Source organism: Hemibagrus wyckioides, linkage group LG06 (assembly GCF_019097595.1).
Source record: "Hemibagrus wyckioides isolate EC202008001 linkage group LG06, SWU_Hwy_1.0, whole genome shotgun sequence".
In the NCBI taxonomy this organism is placed as follows: domain Eukaryota; kingdom Metazoa; phylum Chordata; class Actinopteri; order Siluriformes; family Bagridae; genus Hemibagrus; species Hemibagrus wyckioides.
The window spans coordinates 22,357,583-22,381,328 of record NC_080715.1 but is presented as its reverse complement, the minus strand read 5'-3'; the positions used below and the strand labels follow the sequence as shown (position 1 = coordinate 22,381,328).

Here is a 23,746-nt window from a genome sequence, read left to right as displayed (position 1 = left end):
ACAACAGAATATTTTTCAAAGAAAAACATATTGCATTCGTTTTATTAATCTTTAATAAACAGCAAGAACAAGACACGGATGTACAGAAGATGAATTATGACTCCACGGTTTTCTGCTCTGCAGACGTCTGAAGATGTTTTATTACCAGCTCTCCTTTACTGTTCAGATATGAACCTCCCATTTCTTCTTCTGTAGGTAGTCCACTGGGAAGTTTCAAGGGTTGGATCCTAAATAAAACATGAAAGTAAAAAATAAACTCAGTACACAGCAATCACTGGTGTGTTTCTGTTCACCTGGAGACCTGAGATTTCTTTTAAGGTCTATGGAAGTGATTTAGTTCTGCTATATAGTGCTGGTATTTTAAGTCTGTGTGCTTAGTCCTACTCTAAATCTGCTGAGGCAGCAAATTATTTCTAAAGCAATTCTGGGGTAGAATTGTGGTTGCAACCCAAATTTTTTGGGGGGATTTTAGTTCATTAATAGCATCCTGTCCACTAGACAGTGAAACTGGGCTTAGCAAATTACACAAGACCCTGCATTTGTTCTGTATTGCCTCCACCCAGCTAACCACACCATGCTTATTTACCTGTGCTGCTCTCAGAAGAACTCAGATACCACTAGTGCAGACAATAAACTGATCAATCAAGACCATTAATCTCTGACTGGAATTGCTTCTCTAGCAGCCAGAAAAGCGCTATTGAAATAAGCCATCTGTAGTAGTTATGTGTAGTTGCTGCTCACTCTGGTCTAAAGGCCTTCTTCTAAAATATAATCTAATATTTCAGATTTGTTCTATTTATTTACCTGTACCCAAGTTTTCTTATTGCTAATGAACTAAGTTTTGCATTTCGTCCTTATGTTCTACATCAAATTCACCATCTTCTAATCAGGGCAAAGTTGCAATGGCTTCCTACTTAAAGATGCATATGTGATTACTTTGTGATAGCTGTACATGTTCAATGCACATGAATGAAAGAGGGCTTTGTCTGAATGAGGGCTGTGATGATGTCACAAGATGCGTCTTGTCCCAAATCTGCAGAAAGTCTGTGGTAATTTACGAAAGAAACGGCAAGCTGCTCTGAATAATGCATATTTTGCGTTCATTTCTGCAATCACTGTAAAACAATCATGTTTAACCTATGTGGGAGAAACAAATCATACAATTTGACAGCAAATGTTAAAGATGTGTCTGGTTTCATGTCAATACACTTATTCTGTTCAACTCAGATCCTAATAACCTACAGGAAAACTATTTTCACAGGTAGTGATAAATGAAGAAATAATACCGCATTTTATCAGGATATGGGATTTCTTTCTATGCTGGAGAACATTATGTAGACATTATAGACAGAAACCACTGGTCAAACCCTTCAGTTGGGAAATGTATTAAACAGTGTAAGGAAACACAACTCACCTGACCAGATGCTTAATGATTTTCAGTTGGTTATTCACTGACTGGGTGTTCTTGTGTACTCTGGGCTCATGTGACTGCCGAACAGATAAATAATAAGTGTGTAATGAAGTCATTCATACCTCTGAGATCACTACAGTGAAAAAATGAATAGGTATAAATATAATCCTGGGAAAGGATGCTAATTTGTGTTCGGGAATGAAATCACAAGAAAGTTCTCCGTGTGTTGTTTACATCATGTTTTATGTGGTTAAGCTTGATTGCAGAAAAATAAAACACAAAACATTTGACCAAATGATGAAACTATCCAACTTTTTTTTTTTTTTTCCCCCGCAGTCTCACTTGCAGGAATGTTGCTCACCTTTAGTAACCCCAAACTCTTCACCACCTTTTTTTCCCAGTAAGGCCGTCCTTTTGTACTCTTCACCCGGGTCACTACGTGGAGTTTATGTGGCTGCTCTGGATCACCACCGTACATTTCATGTTCCTTAGAACGCTCTTCAAACACCTATATTGTACATGGACATTTAATATGGTGAGAAAAAACAACAGATTTGTTTTATCTCTGCTGTTATTCAGAACTTTGCATAGGAAGCATATAAAACAATAATTAAAGCACAAACTGTAATGTTTTACTTTATTTAAACAGTTACAGTGAGGGAAAAAATTATTTGATCCCCTGCTGATTTTGTACGTTTGCCCACTGACAAAGAAATGATCAGTCTGTAATTTTAATGGTAGGTGTATTTGAACAGTGAGAGGCAGAATAACAACAAAAAAATCCAGAAAAACACATTTCAGAAAAGTTCTACATTGATTTGCATTTTAATGAGTGAAAAGTATTTGATCCCCTATCAATCAGAAAGATTTCTGGCTCCCAGGTGTCTTTTATACAGGTAATGAGCTGAGATTACAGTAGGAGCACTCTCGAGGAGTTCTCCTAAATGGAAAAAACACAAAAGGACTGTCAATCTTCCTCGGTCTGGGGCTCCATGCAAGATCTCACCTCATGGAGTTTCAATGATCATGAGAACGGCGAGGAATCAGCCCAGAATTACACTGGAGGATTTTGTCTATGATCTCAAGGCAGCTGGGACCATAGTCACCAAGAAAACAATTGGTAACACACTACGCTGTGAAAGACTGAAATCCAGTAGCGCCCGCAAGGTCCCCCTGCTAAAGAAAGCACATGTACAGGCTCATCTGAAGTTTGCCAGTGAACATCTGAATGATTCAGAGGAGAACTGGGTGACTTTGGCATCAACTCAACTCGCCGTGTTTGGAGGAGGAGGAATGCTGCCTATGACTCCAAGAAGACCATCCCCACCATCAAACATGGAGGTGGAAACATTATGCTTTGGGGGTGTTTTTCTGCTAAGGGGACAGGACAACCGCACCGCATCAAACGGACGATGTACGGAGCCATGTACTGTCAAATCTTGGATGAGAACCTCCTTCCCTCAGCCAGGGCATTGAAAATGGGTCGTGGATGGATATTCCAGCCTGACAATGACCCAAAACACACAGCCAAGGCAACAAAGGAGTGGTTCAGAAAGAAGCACATCAAGGTCCTGTAGTGGCCTAGCCAGTCTCCAGACCTTAATCCCATAGAAAATCTGTGGAGGGAGCTGAAGGGTCAGCCACAAAACCTTAATGACTTGGAGAGGATCTACAAAGAGGGCCAAACTGTCCCGAGCCATCAGAGAGGCGAAGTGTGCACACGCCCAGAGAATCCACGGCCACTTCCAGAACAGCAGAGACTCCCGGCGCATGTGGCAGGGCATTCAGGCGATCACCAACTACAGGACAACTTCACCTGCCTGTGACAGTGACGCCTCCCTTCCAGATGCGCTGAACGACTTCTACGCTCGGTTTGAGGCACAGAACAACACAACAGCGAGGAAGACCATCCCTCCTCCTAATGACCCAGTGCTTTGTCTCACCACGGCTGACGTGAAGAGAACTCTATACAGAGTTAACCCACGGAAGTCCGCTGGACCAGACAACATTCCTGGCAGAGTTCTCAGGGAGTGTGCGGAGCAGCTAGCAGATGTCTTCACTGACATCTTCAACATCTCGCTGAGCAGCTCCATCATCCCTACGTGCCTCAAGACAACGACCATCGTCCCTGTGCCAAAGAAGTCCACGGTTTCCTGCCTCAATGACTACCGTCCCGTTGCACTCACACCAATCGTGATGAAATGCTTCGAGAGGCTCGTCATGAGGCACATCAAGTCACAGCTACCACCCTTGCTGGACCCCTTGCAGTTTGCGTATCGTCCTAACCGTTCCACGGAAGACGCCATCACCACAACCCTCCATCTGGCCCTCACACACCTGGACTGCAAAGACTCCTACGTTTGAATGCTGTTCATAGATTTCAGTTCAGCATTCAACACAATCATCCCTCAGCAGCTGATTAAGAAGCTGAGTCTCCTGGGCCTGAACACCTCTCTCTGCAACTGGATCCTGGATTTCCTGACTGGGAGACCTCAGTCAGTCCGGATCGGGAGCAGTATCTCCAGCACCACCACACTGAGCACTGGAGCACCTCAGGGCTGTGTGCTCAGTCCACTGCTGTTCACTCTGCTGACTCACGACTGTGCAGCAATGCACAGCTCCAACCACATCGTCAAGTTCGCTGATGACACGACCGTGGTGGGTCTCATCAGCAAGAACGACGAGTCAGCATACAGAGAGGAGGTGGAACATCTAACAGCCTGGTGCAGAGCCAACAACCTCTCCCTGAACGTCGACAAGACCAAAGAGATGGTTGTTGACTTCAGGAGAGCACAGTGTGACCATTCTGTCCATCGATGGCTCCTCTGTGGAGATCGTCAAGAGCATCAAATTCCTTGGTGTCCATCTGGCGGAGAACTTCACCTGGTCACTCAACACCAGCTCCATCACCAAGAAAGCCCAGCAGCGCCTCTACTTCCTGAGGAGGCTGAGTAAAGCCCATCTCCCTCCCCCCATCCTGTCTGTGTTCTACAGAGGGACCATCGAGAGCGTCCTAAGCAGCTGCATCACTGCCTGGTTTGGGAACTGCACCGTCTCAGATCGCAAGACCCTTCAGCGGATAGTGAGGACAGCTGAGAAGATCATCGGAGTCTCTCTCCCCTCTATCACGGACATTTACACCGCACGCTGCATCCGCAAAGCCATCAGCATTGTGGCTGACCCCACACACCCCTCACACACACTCTTCACCCTCCTGCCATCTGGAAAGAGGTACCGGAGCATTCGGGCCCTCACAACCAGACTGTGTAACAGTTTCTTTCCTCAAGCCATCAGGCTCCTCAACACCCGGGACTGAACTGTTCTACACTCTCTCACACACTCTCACTCAGGACTGAACTGTATACTAACTCTCTGTCTCTCACACACTGATACACACACTCTCTCTTGACTGTGTGGACGCACACACACACACACACACACACACAATTTATACTGTTCATTACTTACTGCACTACCTCTACCTGTCATCCGCTGCTATAGTTATACTTATGTTTATTCTATTTGCACTACCTCAACTGCTGCTGTGTATTTTTGCACAATACTTTTTTTTTTTTCTACATCATTTCACTTTATTTTATTTCACTTACATTCCAGTACACGTTCTTTTATTTCTTTTCAGCGCTAAGTGTCCTGTGTTCTTTTGTGTTGTCTTTATTGTATTTATTGTCTTTTTTGCACTGTCTTGTCTATGCTCTGTTTGCACCTAGCTGCACACTGTGCACTTTACGTGGCTAAGACAAACTTCTGTCCTAGCTCTGTGGTGTTGTTTGTTGTTTTGTATTGTACTAGTAGTTGTATGTTTATGTAGCACCAGGTCCTGGAGAAACGTTGTTTCATTTCACTATGTACTGCGCCAGCTATATGTGGTTGAAATGACAATAAAAGCTTCTTGAATCTTGAATCCTTGAATGGGCCCAAATTCCTTGAGATGTGAGATGTGTGCAAACCTGGTGGCCAACTACAAGAAATGTCTGACGTCTGTGATTGCCAACAAGGGTTCGCCACCAAGTACTAAGTCATGTTTTGCAAAGGGGTCAAATACTTATTTCACTCAATAAAATGCAAATCAATGTAGAACTTTTTTGAAATGTGTTTTTGTGGATTTTTTTGTTGTTATTCTGTCTCTCACTGTTCAGATAAACCTACCATTAAAATTACAGACTGATCATTTCTTTGTCAGTGGGCAAACATGCAAAATCAGCAGGGGATCAAATAATTTTTTCCCTCACTGTATCTAAATAGCCTATCATGTGGCTGCAGCAACATGCATAGAAACATGCAGAGACAGCTCAAGAGCTTCAGTTAAAGTTCACATAAACATCAGAATGAACAAAATGTGTTATTTTGGTGATTTTAACTGTAGTTGTTGGAACAAGAACAATAATATGAGGCTATCCTGAGCATAGACTCACAGAAACTTGACAGTTATTTTCCTAATCTTCAGCTTTCCAGTTTAGGAGAGTCTGGTGTGCATGTGTTTCTATTAAAGTGCTCTGTGAATGTACACTATATTGCCAAAAGTTTTAGGACACCCCTCCAAATCATTGAATTGGAGTGTTGGTTTTTCAGGGGTTGGGCTCGGCCCCTTAGTTCCAGTGAAAGGAACTCTTAATGCTTCAGCATACCAAGACATTTTGGACAATTTCATGCTCCCAGTTTTGTGGGAACAGTTTGGGGATAACCCCTTCCTGTTCCAACATGACTGCACACCAGTGTACAAAGCAAGGTCCATAAAGACATGGATGAGCGAGTTTGGTGTGGAGGAACTTGACTGTCCTGACCTCAACCTGACAGAACACATTTGAGATGAATTAGAGCGGAGATTGTGAGCCTTCCCAGAAGAGTTGAAGCTGTTATAGCTGCAAAGGGCCGGACAACTCCATATTAAATTCATGTGCATGTAAAGGCAGCTGTCCCAAAACATTTGGCAATATAGTGTATAGTTCACCTAATACAGATAAAATACAAATCATTACACTTAATGCAAAACAATCTGGACTTTAACCCTTTTGTAATCTTCTCCAACCTTTCCCATCATTTTGAATATCCGTACCTGTGGTGGAATACGAGACCTGGTAAATTTGCTGCGACAAACCATGTACACTGGCCTTGCTGTAGCTTCTAACTGATTCTGCAAAAACAAGTTGACACAGATCATTCATTCCCCTGATCTCAATATAAGAATCAATCTGAAAATAAACCCAGCTGCATCTGTACCTTTGCCAAAGCAGTGACAGACATGAGGACTCGACCCAATCCTGCCATTTCTTCTGTTTGGATGATGGAGGCTCACATGTGTACCAAGGTTATTAGTCTTCTAACATGTGCTATGCTAACGGAGATCTAATACGAAACAGCTCCCTACACTCAACTGTAGCTTTAGCTTAACTTCACGAGAATCTGCTTCCGAACATAAATAATGTTAGGAATTAGCAAATAAAGGAGGATAACTTTATCATTTCAAGTGCACCATTCACACACCAGTTTTGTAAGACACACCGGAAACGGAAGTTGGTCCCTCTTCATAAAATGTATTGGAAGTTCGCGTTGAGTATTTAAGTTCCTATCTTTATAACGTTTCGTAAACCTTATATCTCTTTATTTTAAATATTCTATACCAAAACGATATAAGCTTGCTACTAGATTTTATATGTACATTTATTTTTAAGGTAGATACACACAATTATTCTAATAAGCCAGTACAGAAATATATGTTAAGTATTTTAGTATAAAACATCTACTATTGGACGATTTACAAAGGATTAACACAGCAATATTTACATTTTAAGGAATGCACGATTTTGGGGATGACCCCTTCCTGTTCCAACATGACTGCACACCAGTGCACAAAGCAAGGTCCATAAAGACATGGATGAGTGACTTTGGTGTGGCGGAACTTCACAGAGTCCTGACCTCAACCTGATAGAACACCTTAGAGATGAATTAGAGTGGAGACTGTGAGCGAGACCTTCTCATCCAACATCAGTGCCTGACCTCACAAATGTGCTTCTAGAGGAATGGTCAAAAAAAATTCCCATAAACACACTCCTAAACCTTGTGGAAATCCTTCCCAGAAGTGCTGAAGCTGTTATAGCTGCCAAGGGCGGGCCAACTCCATATTACATTCATCTGCATGTAAAGGCAGACGTGTTCTGTCAGGCTGAGGTCAGGACTCAGGCCAGTGAAGTTCCTCCACACCAATCTCACTCATCCATGTCTTTATGGACCTTGTGGGCTTTGTGCACTGGTGTAGAGTCATGTTGGAACAGGAAGTGGTCATCCCCAAACTGTTCACACAAAGTTGGGAGCATGAAAATGTCCAAAATGTCTTTGTATGCTGAAGCATTAAGAGTTCCTTTCAGTGGAACTAAGGGGCCGAGCCCAACCCCTGAAAAACAACTCAATGATTTGGAGGGGTGTCCCAAACCTACAGTCACACAGTCCAGTAGGTGGCAGTAAAACACCATATCGTTGGCTGTCAATTTAAAGAAGAAGAAGCAGCACAACAAACCACCCAAATGAACGTCAGGAAGTGATTAGTTCTCGAGTTTTAATTACATCTCTTGATATTAAATAGATGACGCACCCCCGAAATGTATAATGCGACCTAATATGTTGTTGTTACTTACCTGGTTTAGGAGGACCGACGTGTTTTTAACCTGGGAAACTTACATTTACTGACAAGATCTGATTAAGATAAGACAGCTATGGCACAGAACTGCCTTCCTGGCATGGAAACATCAGCTGTGTCTGTACTGAAGAGAGCTGTAGAGCTTGATCAGAGCTCACGCTTTCAGGAGTCTCTTGTGTGCTACCAGGAGGGCATTCAGCTACTTCTAGACGTACTGAAAGGTAAATAACCCCCCCCCCCCTTTTTAAACCATAAACCTTGTTCAAAGTGTGGTCACTGCTCTTTATAAGATACAAATGGAGGAGCACTGCATGTGTGTGCATGAAAAAAACCTTTACGTGGTGTTATTTTGACATTTTAAAATTATATGATGTTTTGAAAACTGGTGGCTTTCCTGGATTGAAAATCATGTCATATTTGCACAATTTAGTACAGTTAAGTCTAGTCACTCCCCAAAACGGAGAAACAGCATATACACCGTTCAGGCATAACTTTATGACCACCTGCCTAATATTGTGTTGGTACCCCTTTTGCTCCCAAAACAGCCCTGACCCATCATGCACTATGTATTCTGACACCTTTCTATCAGAACCAGTATTAACTTCTTCAGCAATTTGATCAACAGTAGCTCGTCTATTAGATCAGATCACACGGGTCAGCCTTCGTTCCCCACGTGCATCAATGAGTCTTGACCGCCCATGACCCTGTCACCGGTTCACCACTGTTCCTTCCTTGGAACACCCCACAAGAGCTGCAGTTTTGGAGATGCTCTGATCCAGTCGTCTAGCCACCACAATTTGGCCCTTGTCAAACTCGCTCAAATCCTTACGCTTGTCCATTTTTCCTGCTTCTAACACATCAACTTTGAGGACCAAATGTTCACGTGCTGCCTAATATATGCCACCCACTAACATCAGTCTTAATCACTTTGCCTCTCACTGCTCATAATGTTATGCCTGATCAGTGTAAAAATTCTGTTCAGGTTTAAGTGAAAGGCACAAAAACCGTGATTACTCAAAGGTAGTCACTATGAATTTATTACATTATTATTTAATTAAAAATGTAATAATGATAAATAAAATACAAAAAAATGTATGATCGTGAAAGCCATATTTGTTATACCCTCAATTATTCAAAGATTACAGCCATTTTTTGCTGCTATATTGTCTTCTAATTTACCAACCCTGATCTTAAAAAAAAATAATAATAGAAAAATATAAACTTTTTTTTATAAAGTTAATGAAAACCTTGTTGTTTTGGTTTTGAATGCATTTCTGCTGTCTTTAAGTAGAGATGTTAGAGATGCAAAAAAAATGCAGAAAACTGTCATTTTTATCTGTGTTTTCCTGGACTATGCCAGTTATTGGAAGCTCTAATTTTCTGTCCTAATCTGTGTTTTTCCAGCGATAAAGGATGAATCCAAAAAGGTTCACTACAGAGAAAAGATCAAGGGTTACATGGATCGAGCTGAACAGATAAAAGAGCACCTAAACAAAGTGAAAGAAGGTAAAATACAAATGTATGCCTAGGGAGTGTCACATCAGTGCATTACAGACCGGTACATGGAGCTCATCTTCATTCAGTGTCACTTATGAAAACATTGTCACTAGCCTCTCCTTACACTGTCTTTGCTTATTCTTTTCTATCAGAAGGGAAATACCATGAGCAAATTAAAATCGCTGACAGCGCCACAGGTTTCAGCTATGAGGCGCTTTTCAAGCCGTACATTAGGGAAGGACTCACTGAAGTCTGGGTTGAGGACCCTTATATCCGCCATGTACACCAGGTGACAATGAAAAAAAAAAGTCTACAGTCTACTTTAATGAAGTACTTTGGGAGAGAAAGTACTTTACTTCCCAAAGTAGAAAGTACTTTACTTTCTACTTTGGGAAGTCATAAAATGTTCTGTTTTGCAGCTGTATAACTTCCTGCGTTTCTGTGAAATGCTGCTGAAGGCCAAGTGTAATGTAAAGAAGATTAATCTCCTGACCTCACAAGATGAAGTGAGTCTTGCCTTGTTTGTTTCTGTATGCGATACACAAAATTGTTAATTTTCTATAAATCTGAAAACTTACAGATGAGGTTTATCAATAAAACATGCAATTTGTGTAGGAGAGCTCCTCCCAGCAAGAGAGTGCACTAGCAGAAATCCGTCAGTCCTTACAGAGTCAGGACGTTTGTCTGGACATTAAATACTCCTCGACTATTCATGACAGGGAGATCAGGTAATACAGATCACAACGTCCACTGTAAATACTAATTGCATTTTAAACATCTAAGCAATAAAATAAAAGTAGCAATAAATAAATCATAAATCATGAGCATTGAAACATTCTCATATTTCTAGAGTATAATTTGTTCTGTACAATGAAATGAACAAGCAGTGGTGTATTTGCACAGATTCGATAATGGTTGGATTATCAAGATTGGCAGAGGGCTTGATTATTTCAAGAAATCTAAGGTAAGACCCATATGAAATGAAAAAAAACTCTTATGAAATACTATTTTAGCACATTGCAGTAAAAGGTTACTGAGACTATTTGTTTTATCTAAAGGGTCGTTTCTCCATCGGCTACTGCGATTATGACTTGAGAGAATGTCATGAGACGACAGTGGATATCTTCCATACAAAGCACACCAAAAAGACATGACCGAAAAAAAGCTATTCATATTTGGTGTATTCACGTTATTCTACTATGCACTGCTTGGACTAGTGGGTTTATTCTGGTTTACTGTTTTTAACTCCGTTATGATTTCTAAATTAATATGAGAGCTGTGCACCAAGTGCCTAATATATTAGCATGCATGTTGCCGGCCATCAGACTGACCATGCTGTGCAAAAATATGCTTATCTCTTTTAAACAGTGTCAATACTGCTGCTTGGTGTAAAGGCCACTTTGATTAACAGGAGAGTTGGATGGACATGGCCTTGCTGCAGTCTGGTGTAAAGATGGGTTTAAAAGGAGTTGGGAATGGTGTCTAATGATATGTAATAGATAAGGATTCAGACTGTTTTAATTATTATTAAATATTCTATAACTCTGTTATATGTTCTATAATTCTGTTATATGCCTAGAACTGCAATTTTCCATTTCTGTTGATAATTATCAACATTTCTGAAAGTACTTTTATAATTGATTTATAATTGATTCCTCCTTTTGTTGTAAAGCTTGAGTGTATGTCTTTAAAGCCTTACAAGGTGAACTTTTATATGATGTGTGATGCAAGTTGATTGCATTATTTGTAATAAAATAGTAAAGCAGTGTGCAGTGCTTCATTTGTAAAATGTGAGGTGCCAGAACACCAAGAGAGGTGATGCAGCAAGTGGACAGGGAGAGAAAAGGTCCTTGAAAACATTTGGGTCTATCTCCATGTATCCATGTAGATCCAACTGTGCTTCACATGATAGCATGGTAGCCAGCAGCGTGGGGAGAATGACTGCAGCTCAATGAGGGATTGCGTCAAGAATGTTCCAATGATGCAGACCGTAAAGTGGCTTGCTCTGTTTTCCACCCCCAGACCAAAAACATAAGTGATTTGGTTGATAGGCATCTCTAAATTGTGCTTAGTGTGTGAATGCAATTGAAGCCCAGTCCATGGTTTCCCCTGGGATAGGCTATGGGGTTTCTGTGTGTGAAAAGCACTACAGAAAATGATGATGCTGTGGATGCACAGCATACACTCAGCCTCACAGATAACATTCTGCTCAGAAAACTAGGCCTTAACACAAAAGTACAGTATCCCCTTTAAACTTGCAATGTATTTTACAACATGAAAATGATTTTCTTTGCTTGCCTAGAGTTATGTAACTCAGTCTCCTCCTGGTGTCATGATTTGCTCTGCTCATTTGTGGCAATTCAGTGACATACAAAAACACACATATGGCATAGGGTTACATTTTGTGAGCGAGGGGCCAACAAGCTACATTCAAGCCCGCCTTGCCTTTTTAAAGCAATCGTTTGCGCCCTTTTCGAGAAATGACATTAAAGTCAACTGCCTTGTTTCCATCATATACATGATGGAGCATATGCATGACTGATAAGGTGTGTACCTCAAATGGTCGTTATAGACACAAGTTTTTTTTTTTTTTTTTATATTGAATATTCTTTTTGTAACCTCAATAGCAAAAACATAATGATATCGTTTCCATGAATACCAATTAGGGCACACAACTAATAAGTCATGGACAATTAGTTTATATAAATGTACCTCATGTACCTCATGAACTTAAATAAATTCATAAATAAAATCTAAATCTTTTACATTTATCTGCTTTGAGGGCTTTGTCTTTGTAGCTTTTACAGGGTTAGTATTTCCCCCCTGCACTATCGCCATCTAGTGGACATTATGGTAAACAACACACGCTTTTCATTCGGAAATGCACAGTGGGCGGAGTCACCGAGCAGCGGCTCTTTCTGATTGGCTGACTCTCAGCAACAGCTGGCAACGCGCACATCCTCAGATACAGGGGTGCTGAGGTTCTTTGAAGCACAGAGCCAGACTACAGACTTTGGATAGTAGTTCTGTGGAAGTGGGTGCACGTGAGTAATCTAAACATTTTAATCCATTTAGCAATGTAGTATAATGACAAATGCGCTCGTTTTCACTGTACCAATGTGTGTAGCATAGGCTGGGTTTATATAACTGATTAAATTGAACTCGATGTAAATATTTTCTATAGACTAAAAGTCAGACAGTGTCTGTGACTCAGATCTTCATTTTTGTTTACATTTCGCAAAACCTTCAATATCAAAGTCTGTGAATTCGAGCTTGGTATATATCTTTAAGAGTGCCTCAATCATAGAAAAATGTTTGTTTTAGTGAAATAACCCAGGAAGAGGATTAAAGCTGTGTATAATCGCCCTTAATCTCTGCAAGTCCTCATCATCTCAGATTGTTCTGTAGAGTGGTTCTCTAAATAATCTGTTCTCCAAGGGCACTGGAAAGTGCTGCACGCTCACGTGCTGAATGCATTTAAAAAGTGATCAACAAAAAAAACAAACAAACAAACAAAAACCCAGACATGACATCAGACTGTCTGGATCCGGATATATTACTACTGAACATAAAACTATATGAATTAACTAAACGACTAACTTTTTCTACTGAATATCACAACTATGGTATCATGTATATAAGCAAAAAGTGGATCCTTAAGTTATGCTACTTGTTTTCAGTGACTTGTAGGCAGTGAGATTGTCAGACTAAGAGTGAGTCTGAAGTCCCTGCAGGAAGCCTATTTAAAGACAAGTGTGTCATTATAGTGAAGAATATGGCGCCTTATTAACTGGACCATCAGTGTGAGCTGTAATAAAATGGCAGCTTGTAATGTAGGGTAGCTGAAAGTCACCCAGATGTCATGCTGAATTTTTGTCCAGTAGGAGGAGGAATGGAGGAGGATTTGCAGACTCCCGATCCGTGGCACAGATTTGTGCTCTGTATCTGGGGCAAAGCCGCTCTGTGCTTTGTGCTGTGCCTGATATGAGATGTTCCATCCAGAAGACAGAAACGAACCACTGAGCGAATGACAGAGGGTTAACACATGCCTAGGCTTTGGTGGATTAACTGTTGACCTGGTTTGTAGTTATATGTTTTGCAATGAGGAACATGAGCTCTTGGAACAGGTTGCATGTCTAAAAAGCTGTGTGCAATGCGTAGTAATTGCTCACTCGTAGTGTGCTTAACACTGGTATACAATAAAATCCTCTGTCATCTTTATTTGGATTAGGAACTACTAACCTTTAGGTTTTTGTTTGTTTGTTTGTTTGTTTGTTTGTTTGTTTTATTGTATTGTTCAGTTTTTTCACTACGCATATTAGTAATCTGAGGTTTAATGAGGAAGCGTTTATTAAAAACATTACTTTGATTGTGTATTAGTAGAATAAGTGCTTAACCGTTACAATATTGTCATTATTTCAACCAAAATTATTATTTTACATAGTGGACAAGATTATATCGAGGCATATAGAAGTAACAGATCTAACCCTGACACAAGATCTTTTTCTTCTACAACCTATCTACTGACAAACTATTAAGCATCAAAATCCAAGTTTATTTTACACTTATGGAACACACCAAAACTTTTTTCTAATCAGAATAATAATAGAGCTTGGTGAACAATAAAAGAGAACAAACAACAAGAACAACAACAAAAAAAAAACCCACTTGCACACAATGTAATGTTTTTGTATTTGGATAAGAGAGTCTGTAGTGGTGTTCATTCTGACAAAATCAAAATAATCACAATTTTATGACCAAATAAGACAGTTAAAAATGTCCATCAAAACTAAAACTAAACTAAAAGCTTACAGCACTTAACTCTATGTGCTTTTGCTGAATGAACCTCTCTTTTTCCCTCTCGCTTTTGAACACTGACACTGAGAAGCTGAGTGATATATACTTTGTTGTATAGATACTTTTCTCATCAACTGTGGCTGCTGTGATCTTACCCCATTCCTGTGTTTCACACCTGTTTAGTGTCTCATAAGAAGCCTATGCCTGTTGGTCAGTATGTTAATAATGGAAGATGTTTCAGTGTGGATGCAAATTCTATTTTATTATTTATTGAAATTGTCCTTACATTCCTGCAGCTGTCAGTAAAATATCTACTTAGATGAGAACCTCCAGTCTCTGTGACACAACAGAAGTCATAATGTACAGCAACGCTGTCTCTGTCAATTAAAACATACCTTTTTGTGCACTAGCATACAGCAGTACTAAACTAGGCATATGTTTTTGCTTTTAGACATGCTGTTGGGAAAAAAATGAAGGCCAAGGCTCTGTTTGTTTGATTTTTACTATCTACTGTAGCTTTATCCAATCTAAACCCAAATCACTGACTGTAGCTTGAAGTACATTTATGATGGGAAATTTAGACAAGCCTACTCTTACATGCTGAAGTTCAGCATATAGTGGTTTATGTAGACATCTAGATGTGTCTGATCCATCAACCTTATCAACTGTTCATTTCCATGCAGCTCTTCAAGGAGTAAAAGGTCTCTGTATGTAATCAGTCCAACCTTCACAACCGATGCACAGTGCACACAGACACACATGCGTAAATGTCCAGGTACACATAGATATGGTCACATTGCAGTGTGTTGCTCTGGAGTGCTGACCCACTTTCTGTGAACTCAGTGAGGAGATTTGTCAGGTCAGTTTTCAAACAACCATGTAGTACATGTTGAACATCTAGTTAAGTTGTACAAAGGTCTGGCCCCATGGGTCTTCAAATCTCTCAGCAAACAAAGCTGAATTGAAGTTGAGTGTTCAAACAGAAAAGTGCAACCAACCAGTCAAAAAGGAAGAATGCCATGGCATAACAACCATTTATATTCATTATTCTTGCAGACATACAGTCTTAAATCTTACTGACTTGTAGCTCACACATCCACATGGGAAATCTACTTTGCTGTCCTTCTGGAGTTTACTAGTGCATCATGAGCAGAGAAAACAAGAGAAAGGTGTACAAATGCAGAATGGACTAATGGATCGAAATAAGAAAGAAGATTAATGTCTATTATTAACTGGGAAAGTGTGACTTTGAATTATCAGAGCTTTAGGCAGACTTCTATGTTTATGAATGTCTTATCCTGCATCACATGTCTACATGTCTCTGTATCACACCCTGTCTCACATATCTCTCTAATTTTGTCCTTTTTTAATTTTGATAGCTATGAAGAAAATGATATTTAGGCCACATGGGATCAGAAGGGAAGGAACAATGAAAATTTAAGAGGTCAGTACGTCCCCAGAATGTTTTCTCATTATTCCAGTGGTACATTTAGTTGAACCTGATATATTTGCATTTTACATCATTTTGGGGTCATGTAAAACACACTCCAGCAGAAACTGGTACCTGATGTGTGTTCTCAGTCTTATTAATGCAATATTTAACAGATTTCATTATAATCAACAGAATTGGATATATGATCGTTTATGTTTCGGTTATGTACAGTGTTTTCAGTGTGATAATGTTCATTTCTTTATTAAAACTGCAGCAAAAATAATATAATATAATACAGTAGTATGTTCCACACATCTCTAAAAGCAGTTCAGTCATATAGCAGATGGGAGCTACATACATAAACTACATTAAAAATGGTTTAATTGAACAACTAACACTTTTTAATTATGTATCATTATAATCAAGCCTATTTTCTAACACTATACTTCTACCCATCATATAACCTGAATTCTAGCTCACACTGGGCAAGATATTTAATGGGATTGTCTGATACCCAGTTTTTGCTTGTTCAGGAATTAACCATGGTGCATATATGGCATCAAGTTGAATAGACGTTTAAATGCTATAATATCCCAAATGTGTCTTGGATTCTAGCTTTATAGTATACTGTAAATATCACATATGACAAAATAGTGAATTGTACTTCTTGTGTATCTCCTGGCTTTCTCTGCATCAGGGAAGAAGATACTCAAGTTAACACCGTTTGAAAAAATGAAGAAAAAGGGAAATATAGGTGTGATGAAGCAGAGTAAATCAGCTAGTGACATTACACAAGGAACTCTGGACCGAAAAGATGACTTTCGGTGAGAAAATATAATTACTTCCATGATATGTTTTGCTTTAGTAATGAAAGAAATTTAGTGGATGTATAGTGGACATTAATTTAAAAAGATTTTTGTAAATAAATGAAAAATCTGTCATTGTAATTAAATCTGTAAATCCTCCTCTCAGCTGTTTCCAGAGCAGGCTGGGAAGCAGGTCATCGTCACATGACAGTATCTTTCTGTCAAAACTGCGTCAATCAGACCCTGAGCCACCATGGGTTCTTTCCCAGGAGAATGTCCATGGAAAAATCCAAGCACTGCAAGTGAGTGTGTTACAATTACAAAGTGAGAGTTACAATTCAATTACAAGCACTTACATTCTCTGCGCTTTGATGTGTTTTGGTTAGATGAAGCTACAGATGCAAAAGTTGCATCTTGGCCCACCACCTCGGGTGTTGCCTGTTAAACAATCTGAAGACCATCAACACCCCACTGAAGTCCTGGCCTTATCCAAAAACCTGCCACACGAGGTACCCAACTTTATACTCCGCTTGCCCAAATGCCCATAACTAATGAATTTTATAAAAAAGGTAATTATTATAGCTCTACTCTAAAATATTGCTAACATGTCTCTTCAGTAAACCTTGTGCAAAAATCAAGATAATGTCCTGTATTAGGTTTTACAGTACTATGACCTTTGCTTCGCTGTAACCATCTTTTATGCTTTTACAGTGTATTTATTTGACTGAAACTTTTCTGTTTTCTCAGGAACCACAGATGTTTAAATTTAGCTGTATGTTTAGTGGAACTGGGACTATTATTTTTGGCTCAGCACTCACCTTATTCTTTTGTCTTTATATCTACTGGCTCTGTGCACCTAAGCCTTGGCATTACAAAATTTTCTCAAATGAAATCAACATGTTCCATAGTTTCAAAAAGCTCACATTTCATCAAGGCTGGGCTTATACTCAGAAAAACCTGGTGTAGGCGTAAGGTGTAGCCATGTCTTAGATCAGTGAAAGGTCCAGGCTTGAACCATTGTTTGCACCCAATACATACACTATGAAACTCTACAACTCCTCCAATCACAATAGAAATCAATGTAAAATTCAGCAGTTTCTTTTCATTTTCTTCCCAAGTTTTTGCATTTACCAAGTAAGCTGGTGGAAGGTAGGTTTATCAGCCTCTGTCACACAGAAGCAGCTGAAAAAAATCAGCCAAATTTCTCATGTATACTTAATATATTTTTATTTATCATTCAATTCAGTCCCAGCTGAAGTCTTCATCACAAGGAGTTTTTCCCCATCCAGTCAGTCCCCCACAGCCACCATTTTATTCCTCTGCACCTTCACCTGGGATAGATTTCAGCACCCTTCCCCAGTTTATCCCCTGCTTGGATAACTCTGCTGCTCGTCATCGCATGTCTGTTAAGCCTCGGAATCAGAGAGCCAGCACTAAGAGCAGAAGAATGTCTACCTCAGTGAGTCTGACACGTTCAATCCAAAAACTTGAACTGAAATACAACATTTATGTAGTAACATTTAGATTAATGTGAGTGCTAATGAGTGCTATTTACCTAAACACCTCTTACACTTTTCTCGCTGGACAGGATAGAAGCAGACCTCGCTCAGAGAGTATGATCATCCTGGAACGGCCTCTTATTGAGCATAAGGAAGAGGACGGGATAGATGTCACCAAGGAAATGACCCGTGTTCGCTCCTACTCCTCGCAGATCATTAGGCCAGGGAAAGGTCTTATCACACCTCCAACCAAAAGCCCATGTCCTGCTTCACCACTAAAATTACTGGTGGGAAGTGATGTTGATTCTCACCCATGTTCTATGAGTCAATGTAAAGGAAATTATGAGCCTGCTGAGAGCAAAACAGCAGATGTAGGCACTAAGCAGATACTGAAATCAGCAGAAGAAATGGTTGTTAAATGTCCTAGCTCAGCTGGGCCCACCGGTCATAAAGGAAGTGAAGACCATAAAGAGACTCTGTATAGCTCCAAACTTAAGGGTGTTGAAGGCAGTGTGATGTCCACTGTAAGCTCTGCATATAGTCTGTGTCTCATTTCATTAGGTACTGAGCAGTCTCAGCCTGAAACTGACAAGGAATTGAATACAGTGACGACTCATGTTAAGGGAAATGCATTGAACAGGAATAAAGTCCAAGATACATTGCAGGAAAGTTATTTTAAAGGCCAGCCACTGAAACCCCTTTCACTGCACAGAAATACATCACCTTTAGACAGCAAATCTGTGGGCAAAAATGCACACCAAATCTCCGTAATGCCACTTTCCAGTGAGAAGGGCTGCCTACAGGAGTCCACAACCCAACAACGGTCTCTAAGTTTTTCTGTGTCCTCAGATAAAAGTCACGAGAGGCAGAGAACTGCAAGCTTTACTGGACAGATGGAGCAAACAGGTGGAAATCAAGAGCTTGTCTTCCCATTCATAAAACCTTCATCAAACCTCAAAATGCAGGATCCAGACAAGAATGCACAAGTAAAGCCAACAGGAAAGGATTCATCACAGACAAGAGCTATCAGCACTCCAGCAGATTCAACACAACCTAGAGATCTCACAATAACAGTGTCTGTTGGTCAAGAAAGAAGGGACAGTCCATCAAATAAAACCCGAGACATGGCAATAGAGGACAGAGTTGAAGATGTACACAGAAATATAGGACTGAAACTGAACAAGGACAGTAAGGAGCAGAAAGAGGAGAGCAGTGCTTCTGAAGTGAAGCTGCACACCACATATCTATCAGAGTTCACTGACAAACAGCACATCACTGAAGTCGGGAGTGCACCTCGGTTGCCAAAATCTACTACTTCTAAAGCTGTAGACCAGAATGATAGCAAGGTGGGGCCTGTAAGAGAAACAGTTCTCAGAAGTCCTCAACTCTATAACACTAAGCTCTTTATCACTGCTGAGTCTCCTGAATTCTCCAGTAAAAGGCCTCAGAGTGCCAGAAGGGACCAAGAGAGACCTGGACTTAATAGATTTGCTGGTAAGTGTTTCTTTTTGTTTTATAAAACCCCTTTCAGACATATATAAAGTTACAAAATTTCTCAGCTGAAATCAGTATCTAAAGAGGTCAACAAATAAAACATGGGAAGCAATGATGACAAGATTATATTTTTCTTTCTTAGTAACACCAAAAACTAATCTGTGCAGCTCTCTATGGTTTTTTCACACTTGTACACGTTTCTAAAGCTGAGTCCATCTTCAGTGAGAGATCATTTTAAACAGGAGTATGATCTATTGGACTTTTTTAAGTTCCAGATTAACAAGGAAAATTCATTTGTGCTGTATAAATGAAAGAGACTTTCTTAGTGATGTTTAGTGTTGAAGGCTCTCAAATACAAGTGAATACAAACTTCACACTCAATTACTTTGAGAACTAATTGAAAAACAAAACAGCTGTTTTGACTAAAATGCAAAGCAATGCACCCTGGATGGGTTGCCAGATCATCGCAGAGCACCATACACACACAAACACTCACACACTCTTTCACTCATTGGACCATTTAAAGTAGCAGGTCCACCTACCAACATGTTTGTGGAAGGACATGCAAAACTGCACAGACTTGAGCTCAGGATCAAGCCAGGTGTGAAGTGGCAGAACTGTGTCACAGATTAAGAAAACATTGTTTTAATAATTGTTACTAAATAATCAGTAATATAAACAATAAAGGACTAAAGAAATGTGCCTATTCAATTAAGAAAAAGCTGCATGCACAGAGGCAGTGAAGGATAATATTCCAGGAGACAGACTTGAGTATTCAGGCCAAATGTGAAAATGTCCTTAATGTAAGCCAAGATTCATTCAGCCAGTGGTCAGATCTGTGTCCTTCAGTTCACATTAAATGTCCTCGCTCATTGTTTACAATGCCCATATTAGATCTTAAGCAACTATACAAACATACTGCAGATAGCAGAGAATTTTATCTGAGGTGCACTTTCTGTGCTTTACTGATTAAGAATAATAAATCACATGGCCTTAGTCTGGATAAATAATCCCAGTTTTCCCAAACATATAAGCTCAGCTACATTCTTATAGTTGATCATGTTAATTAATATTTATTGTTGTATTAATTATTGTAGAAAATAACATGATAATTTGCCATTGAGCAAATAGATCTCTCTATCGTTCTAATCTATCTATCTATCTATCTATCTATCTATCTATCTATCTATCTATCTATCTATCTATCTATCTATCTATCTATCTATCTATCTATCTATCTATCTATCTACAGATCTGCCAGCTTCAGCTCATTTGCCAGGTTCAACTATTGACATCACTATGAGTACACCAGCGACTTTTATGGAGAAAAGCCCTCTACAGACAAGTGCAAAAGAGTCAAAAGAGGCTTTCACTGAGCTATCCTGGATGACTATGGCCCGAGAAAAGACCAGAAGCCTCCAGCAACTATTTACAAGCACACTGAATGACCTTGCTGGCCTGCAGACAGCCACACGACCAGCTGCATCTCCACTTACCCAGATATCTTCACAGCCTAGTACAGGACCTATAAAGCCCAAACATCAAGTGCCATCTGCACAGCCCACTGTCAGTCCACCAGAGAGTCACCTACCCCCTGTGCATGCTTTTGGAAGAGCAACCCAGCCACCAACTCTGAAATCTTCCATCAGCCTGGCACAGCAATCCATCGATCAGTCAGGAGGAGTAGAATTCTCCTTAAAACAAACTCTTTCACAAACAAATCAAATACAACCAACTTATCTCAGTGGCAGACCAGGACAAATGTCTACTAACTCAGCAACAAAATCTGTGCAATCAACAGGAATTTATATGCCATCTACCCAGATAATGCATCCAACACCACAGCAATTATCCGAGATGTCAATACCCCATGCCCATCCAATCCAGCAAACTCTGTCACAAAATGTGTCAAAACCTCAAACATCTCTTTGTCTTTCACTGAGCCCAAAGCTGACACCCCATCAGCCTACTCATCAGTCACCCTCACCACTTTCACAGCACAGGTCACTTGGAGAAAATGTATCCTCTTTGCCTTTAGGGCAAGTGGACTGGACTTCCATGTCCCAGGGAAAAAGCCCAACAGAAAGCCGAGCTCAGTATGCAGTGGGGACTCAGGCTTTACTTGCCAAGCAATGGCACCACCAAAAACCTGATGCAGTCAAGGTGAGACTCTTGGATATTAGCCTTATTTACATTGGATCACACTTTAAATCAAAGTTTATGCTTATCTTTATCTTCTAATCTTCTGCATTATTGATAGGTAGTGGACCAGAACTCTACACCAGACTCCCAAACCTATCAGGCTTTGGATGAATTTCTCACCATTTCCAGGCGTAGTAAGTTCACAGGTACTGGTCTAATGCATAGGTGTGTGTATACATGAAAATGAATGTTACAGAAATTCTGTTTCTAACTACTTGACTTTATACCTACCTCAGAATTAGCAGTTTCTCCTCGTCCAATGAGGCTAGACCGAGAGGTCAAATGGCAGAAGAAATCATTACCACCACCATCACCTCCTTCATCACGTCTTCAATCAAACAGTGACAGTAGACAGCCTTTCTGGATGGAGCTGGCAAAGAGGAAATCTATGGCATGGAGTGATAAGACTATGGACTGAATTAGATATGATAGCATACTAAATTTTAAAATATCAGGAAAAACTAAGAAGTCAGAATATCTGATTTACCAAGTTTGTGTGTTTGTGTGGGTGGGCGTAAGAAAAAGCAACAGAAAACTCCCACAAACACACAATTACATATTTTTTTCCCTATATCCTTGGTTATGTTGTTCTCAGGTTTATCACAGTATTGTTTTATAAGTATTATAATATAATATATAAAATACATTTTTATCTATTTGTGAATTATAGTTTTTGCTCGACTAAATGTGACCAGTTTTAATTCTAAGTTAATATATGGCATTACAGAATTAAATCCTTATTAGAAGAGGTAAAATGATGGTAAGTTTGTCTTTAAAACTTTAAGGTGTATGTATAAAATATAACAGGTATTCTAGACAAGTATGCACTATTAAACTTGATTTTGAAAAGGATTTTGCAATGAACTGGATTAAGTGGTTTGGGAGAAACGATTAGACTTTCAGGAAAATTATGATGATTTCTCACAATATTGTATTTCTACAAAGTGATTTCAGTAAATCAGTCTGAATGACTGTTTGGATTTTAGTATAAATGTTATTCGGGCAAAGACCAGTGTTGAGATTCAGCACAATTATTTAATAATGCATATATGAGAAAAGTGTTTTAAGCCGGAATCTATTTTCAATTCACTTTATTTGTATAGCACTTTTAATAATGGACATTGTCTCAAAGCAGCTTTTCAGAAGTATAGAAACATACAGATTTTTTTTTTTTTTATAAATTTTAAAGTGAAGTAACTCTTTTCTCCCTATTTTATCCCAATCTAGTGAAGGGCTGTTCATTATTGAATTAATTTTTTGTTATAGTGCCAGAAATCGTCACCACACACACCACATGATCAAGTCATTATATTTACTACACCGATCAGGCATAACATTATGAGCACTGAGAGGTGAAGTGAATAACACTGATTATCTCCTTATCATGGCACCTGTTAGTGGGTGAGATATATTAGGCAGCAAGTGAACATTTTATCCTCAAAGTTGATGTGTTAGAAGCAGGAAAAATGGATCAGAGCATCTCCAAAACTCCAGCTCTTGTGGGGTGTTCCCATTCTGCAGTGATCTGATCCAACAGACGAGCTACTGTTGATCAAACTGCTGAAGAAGTTAATGCTGGTTCTGATAGAAAGGTGTCAGAATACACAGTGCATGATGGGTCAGGGCTGTTCTGGAAGCAAAAGGGGGACCAACACAATAGTAGGCAGGTGGTCATAATGTTATGCCTGACCGGTGTATTGAGTTCTTATAGTCTACTAGCATATCTGACTGGTCACTTTTATGGATGGATTTAAAAATTCCTCAATGAGGCCTATAAATAATGTCAACTTGAATTTAATGTCGCCTGTCGGTGTAAAGGTCGGGAATAAAAATCTCTAACCCATTTTTAATGAGTTCATACGAGTCTGCCCTCTAGCGCCTAACACACACACACACACACGCGCGCGCGCACAGACACATACAGCAACTTAACATAAGAAAAAATCTGTCTGTGGG

The 23,746-nt window shown here is 39.7% G+C and overlaps 3 protein-coding genes across 5 annotated transcripts; 2 read left to right on the top strand and 1 right to left on the bottom strand.

Annotated features, from left to right (window-relative positions):
- Positions 1 to 9: 9 nt before the first annotated feature.
- On the bottom strand, positions 10 to 6,956 carry mrpl30 (mitochondrial ribosomal protein L30). The gene is made up of 5 exons (XM_058393195.1): positions 6,650 to 6,956; positions 6,486 to 6,563; positions 1,773 to 1,919; positions 1,415 to 1,488; positions 10 to 227 (listed from the first exon to the last, which is right to left on the bottom strand). The coding sequence occupies exons 1-5, from the start codon at positions 6,695 to 6,697 to the stop codon at positions 95 to 97; spliced, it is 480 nt and encodes a 159-aa protein (XP_058249178.1). The 5' UTR covers positions 6,698 to 6,956; the 3' UTR covers positions 10 to 94.
- A 944-nt stretch (positions 6,957 to 7,900) lies between these two features.
- mitd1 (MIT, microtubule interacting and transport, domain containing 1) lies at positions 7,901 to 11,215 on the top strand. Of its 2 annotated transcripts, XM_058391919.1 has the most exons (8): positions 7,901 to 7,956; positions 8,071 to 8,284; positions 9,468 to 9,569; positions 9,713 to 9,849; positions 9,980 to 10,066; positions 10,176 to 10,288; positions 10,464 to 10,524; positions 10,619 to 11,215. In XM_058391919.1, the coding sequence occupies exons 2-8, from the start codon at positions 8,140 to 8,142 to the stop codon at positions 10,712 to 10,714; spliced, it is 741 nt and encodes a 246-aa protein (XP_058247902.1). In that variant the 5' UTR covers positions 7,901 to 7,956; positions 8,071 to 8,139; the 3' UTR covers positions 10,715 to 11,215. The 2 variants fall into 2 exon arrangements, with proteins under 2 accessions (XP_058247902.1, XP_058247901.1); XM_058391918.1 differs by having other exon boundaries at positions 7,916 to 8,284.
- Positions 11,216 to 11,541: 326 nt separating this feature from the next.
- On the top strand, positions 11,542 to 23,618 carry cracdla (cracd like a). Of its 2 annotated transcripts, none has more exons than XM_058391914.1 (10): positions 11,542 to 12,604; positions 15,737 to 15,801; positions 16,487 to 16,613; positions 16,762 to 16,897; positions 16,982 to 17,104; positions 17,842 to 18,054; positions 18,184 to 19,588; positions 20,841 to 21,751; positions 21,849 to 21,924; positions 22,027 to 23,618. In XM_058391914.1, exons 3-10 carry the CDS (start codon positions 16,522 to 16,524, stop codon positions 22,206 to 22,208), a joined length of 3,138 nt encoding a protein of 1,045 aa, XP_058247897.1. In that variant the 5' UTR covers positions 11,542 to 12,604; positions 15,737 to 15,801; positions 16,487 to 16,521; the 3' UTR covers positions 22,209 to 23,618. The 2 variants fall into 2 exon arrangements, with proteins under 2 accessions (XP_058247897.1, XP_058247896.1); XM_058391913.1 differs by having other exon boundaries at positions 21,849 to 21,936; positions 22,027 to 23,616.
- The last annotated feature ends 128 nt before the right edge of the window (positions 23,619 to 23,746 follow it).

Excerpts from the sequence above, each read along its gene's own strand:
- mrpl30 (XM_058393195.1), bottom strand. The coding sequence starts at position 6,697 with ATGGCAGGATTGGGTCGAGTCCTCATGTCTGTCACTGCTTTGGCAAAG. Across the intron at positions 1,489-1,772 it reads AGAGTTTGGGGTTACTAAAG|TCACATGAGCCCAGAGTACA; the intron begins GTGAGCAACATT and ends TCTGTTCGGCAG. Across the intron at positions 228-1,414 it reads ATCATTAAGCATCTGGTCAG|GATCCAACCCTTGAAACTTC; the intron begins GTGAGTTGTGTT and ends TGTTTTATTTAG.
- mitd1 (XM_058391919.1), top strand. The coding sequence starts at position 8,140 with ATGGCACAGAACTGCCTTCCTGGCATGGAAACATCAGCTGTGTCTGTA. Across the intron at positions 10,067-10,175 it reads TCCTGACCTCACAAGATGAA|GAGAGCTCCTCCCAGCAAGA; the intron begins GTGAGTCTTGCC and ends CAATTTGTGTAG. Across the intron at positions 10,289-10,463 it reads ATTCATGACAGGGAGATCAG|ATTCGATAATGGTTGGATTA; the intron begins GTAATACAGATC and ends GTATTTGCACAG.
- cracdla (XM_058391913.1), top strand. The coding sequence starts at position 16,522 with ATGAAGAAAAAGGGAAATATAGGTGTGATGAAGCAGAGTAAATCAGCT. Across the intron at positions 16,614-16,761 it reads GACCGAAAAGATGACTTTCG|CTGTTTCCAGAGCAGGCTGG; the intron begins GTGAGAAAATAT and ends TCCTCCTCTCAG. Across the intron at positions 21,752-21,848 it reads AAAAACCTGATGCAGTCAAG|GTAGTGGACCAGAACTCTAC; the intron begins GTGAGACTCTTG and ends CATTATTGATAG.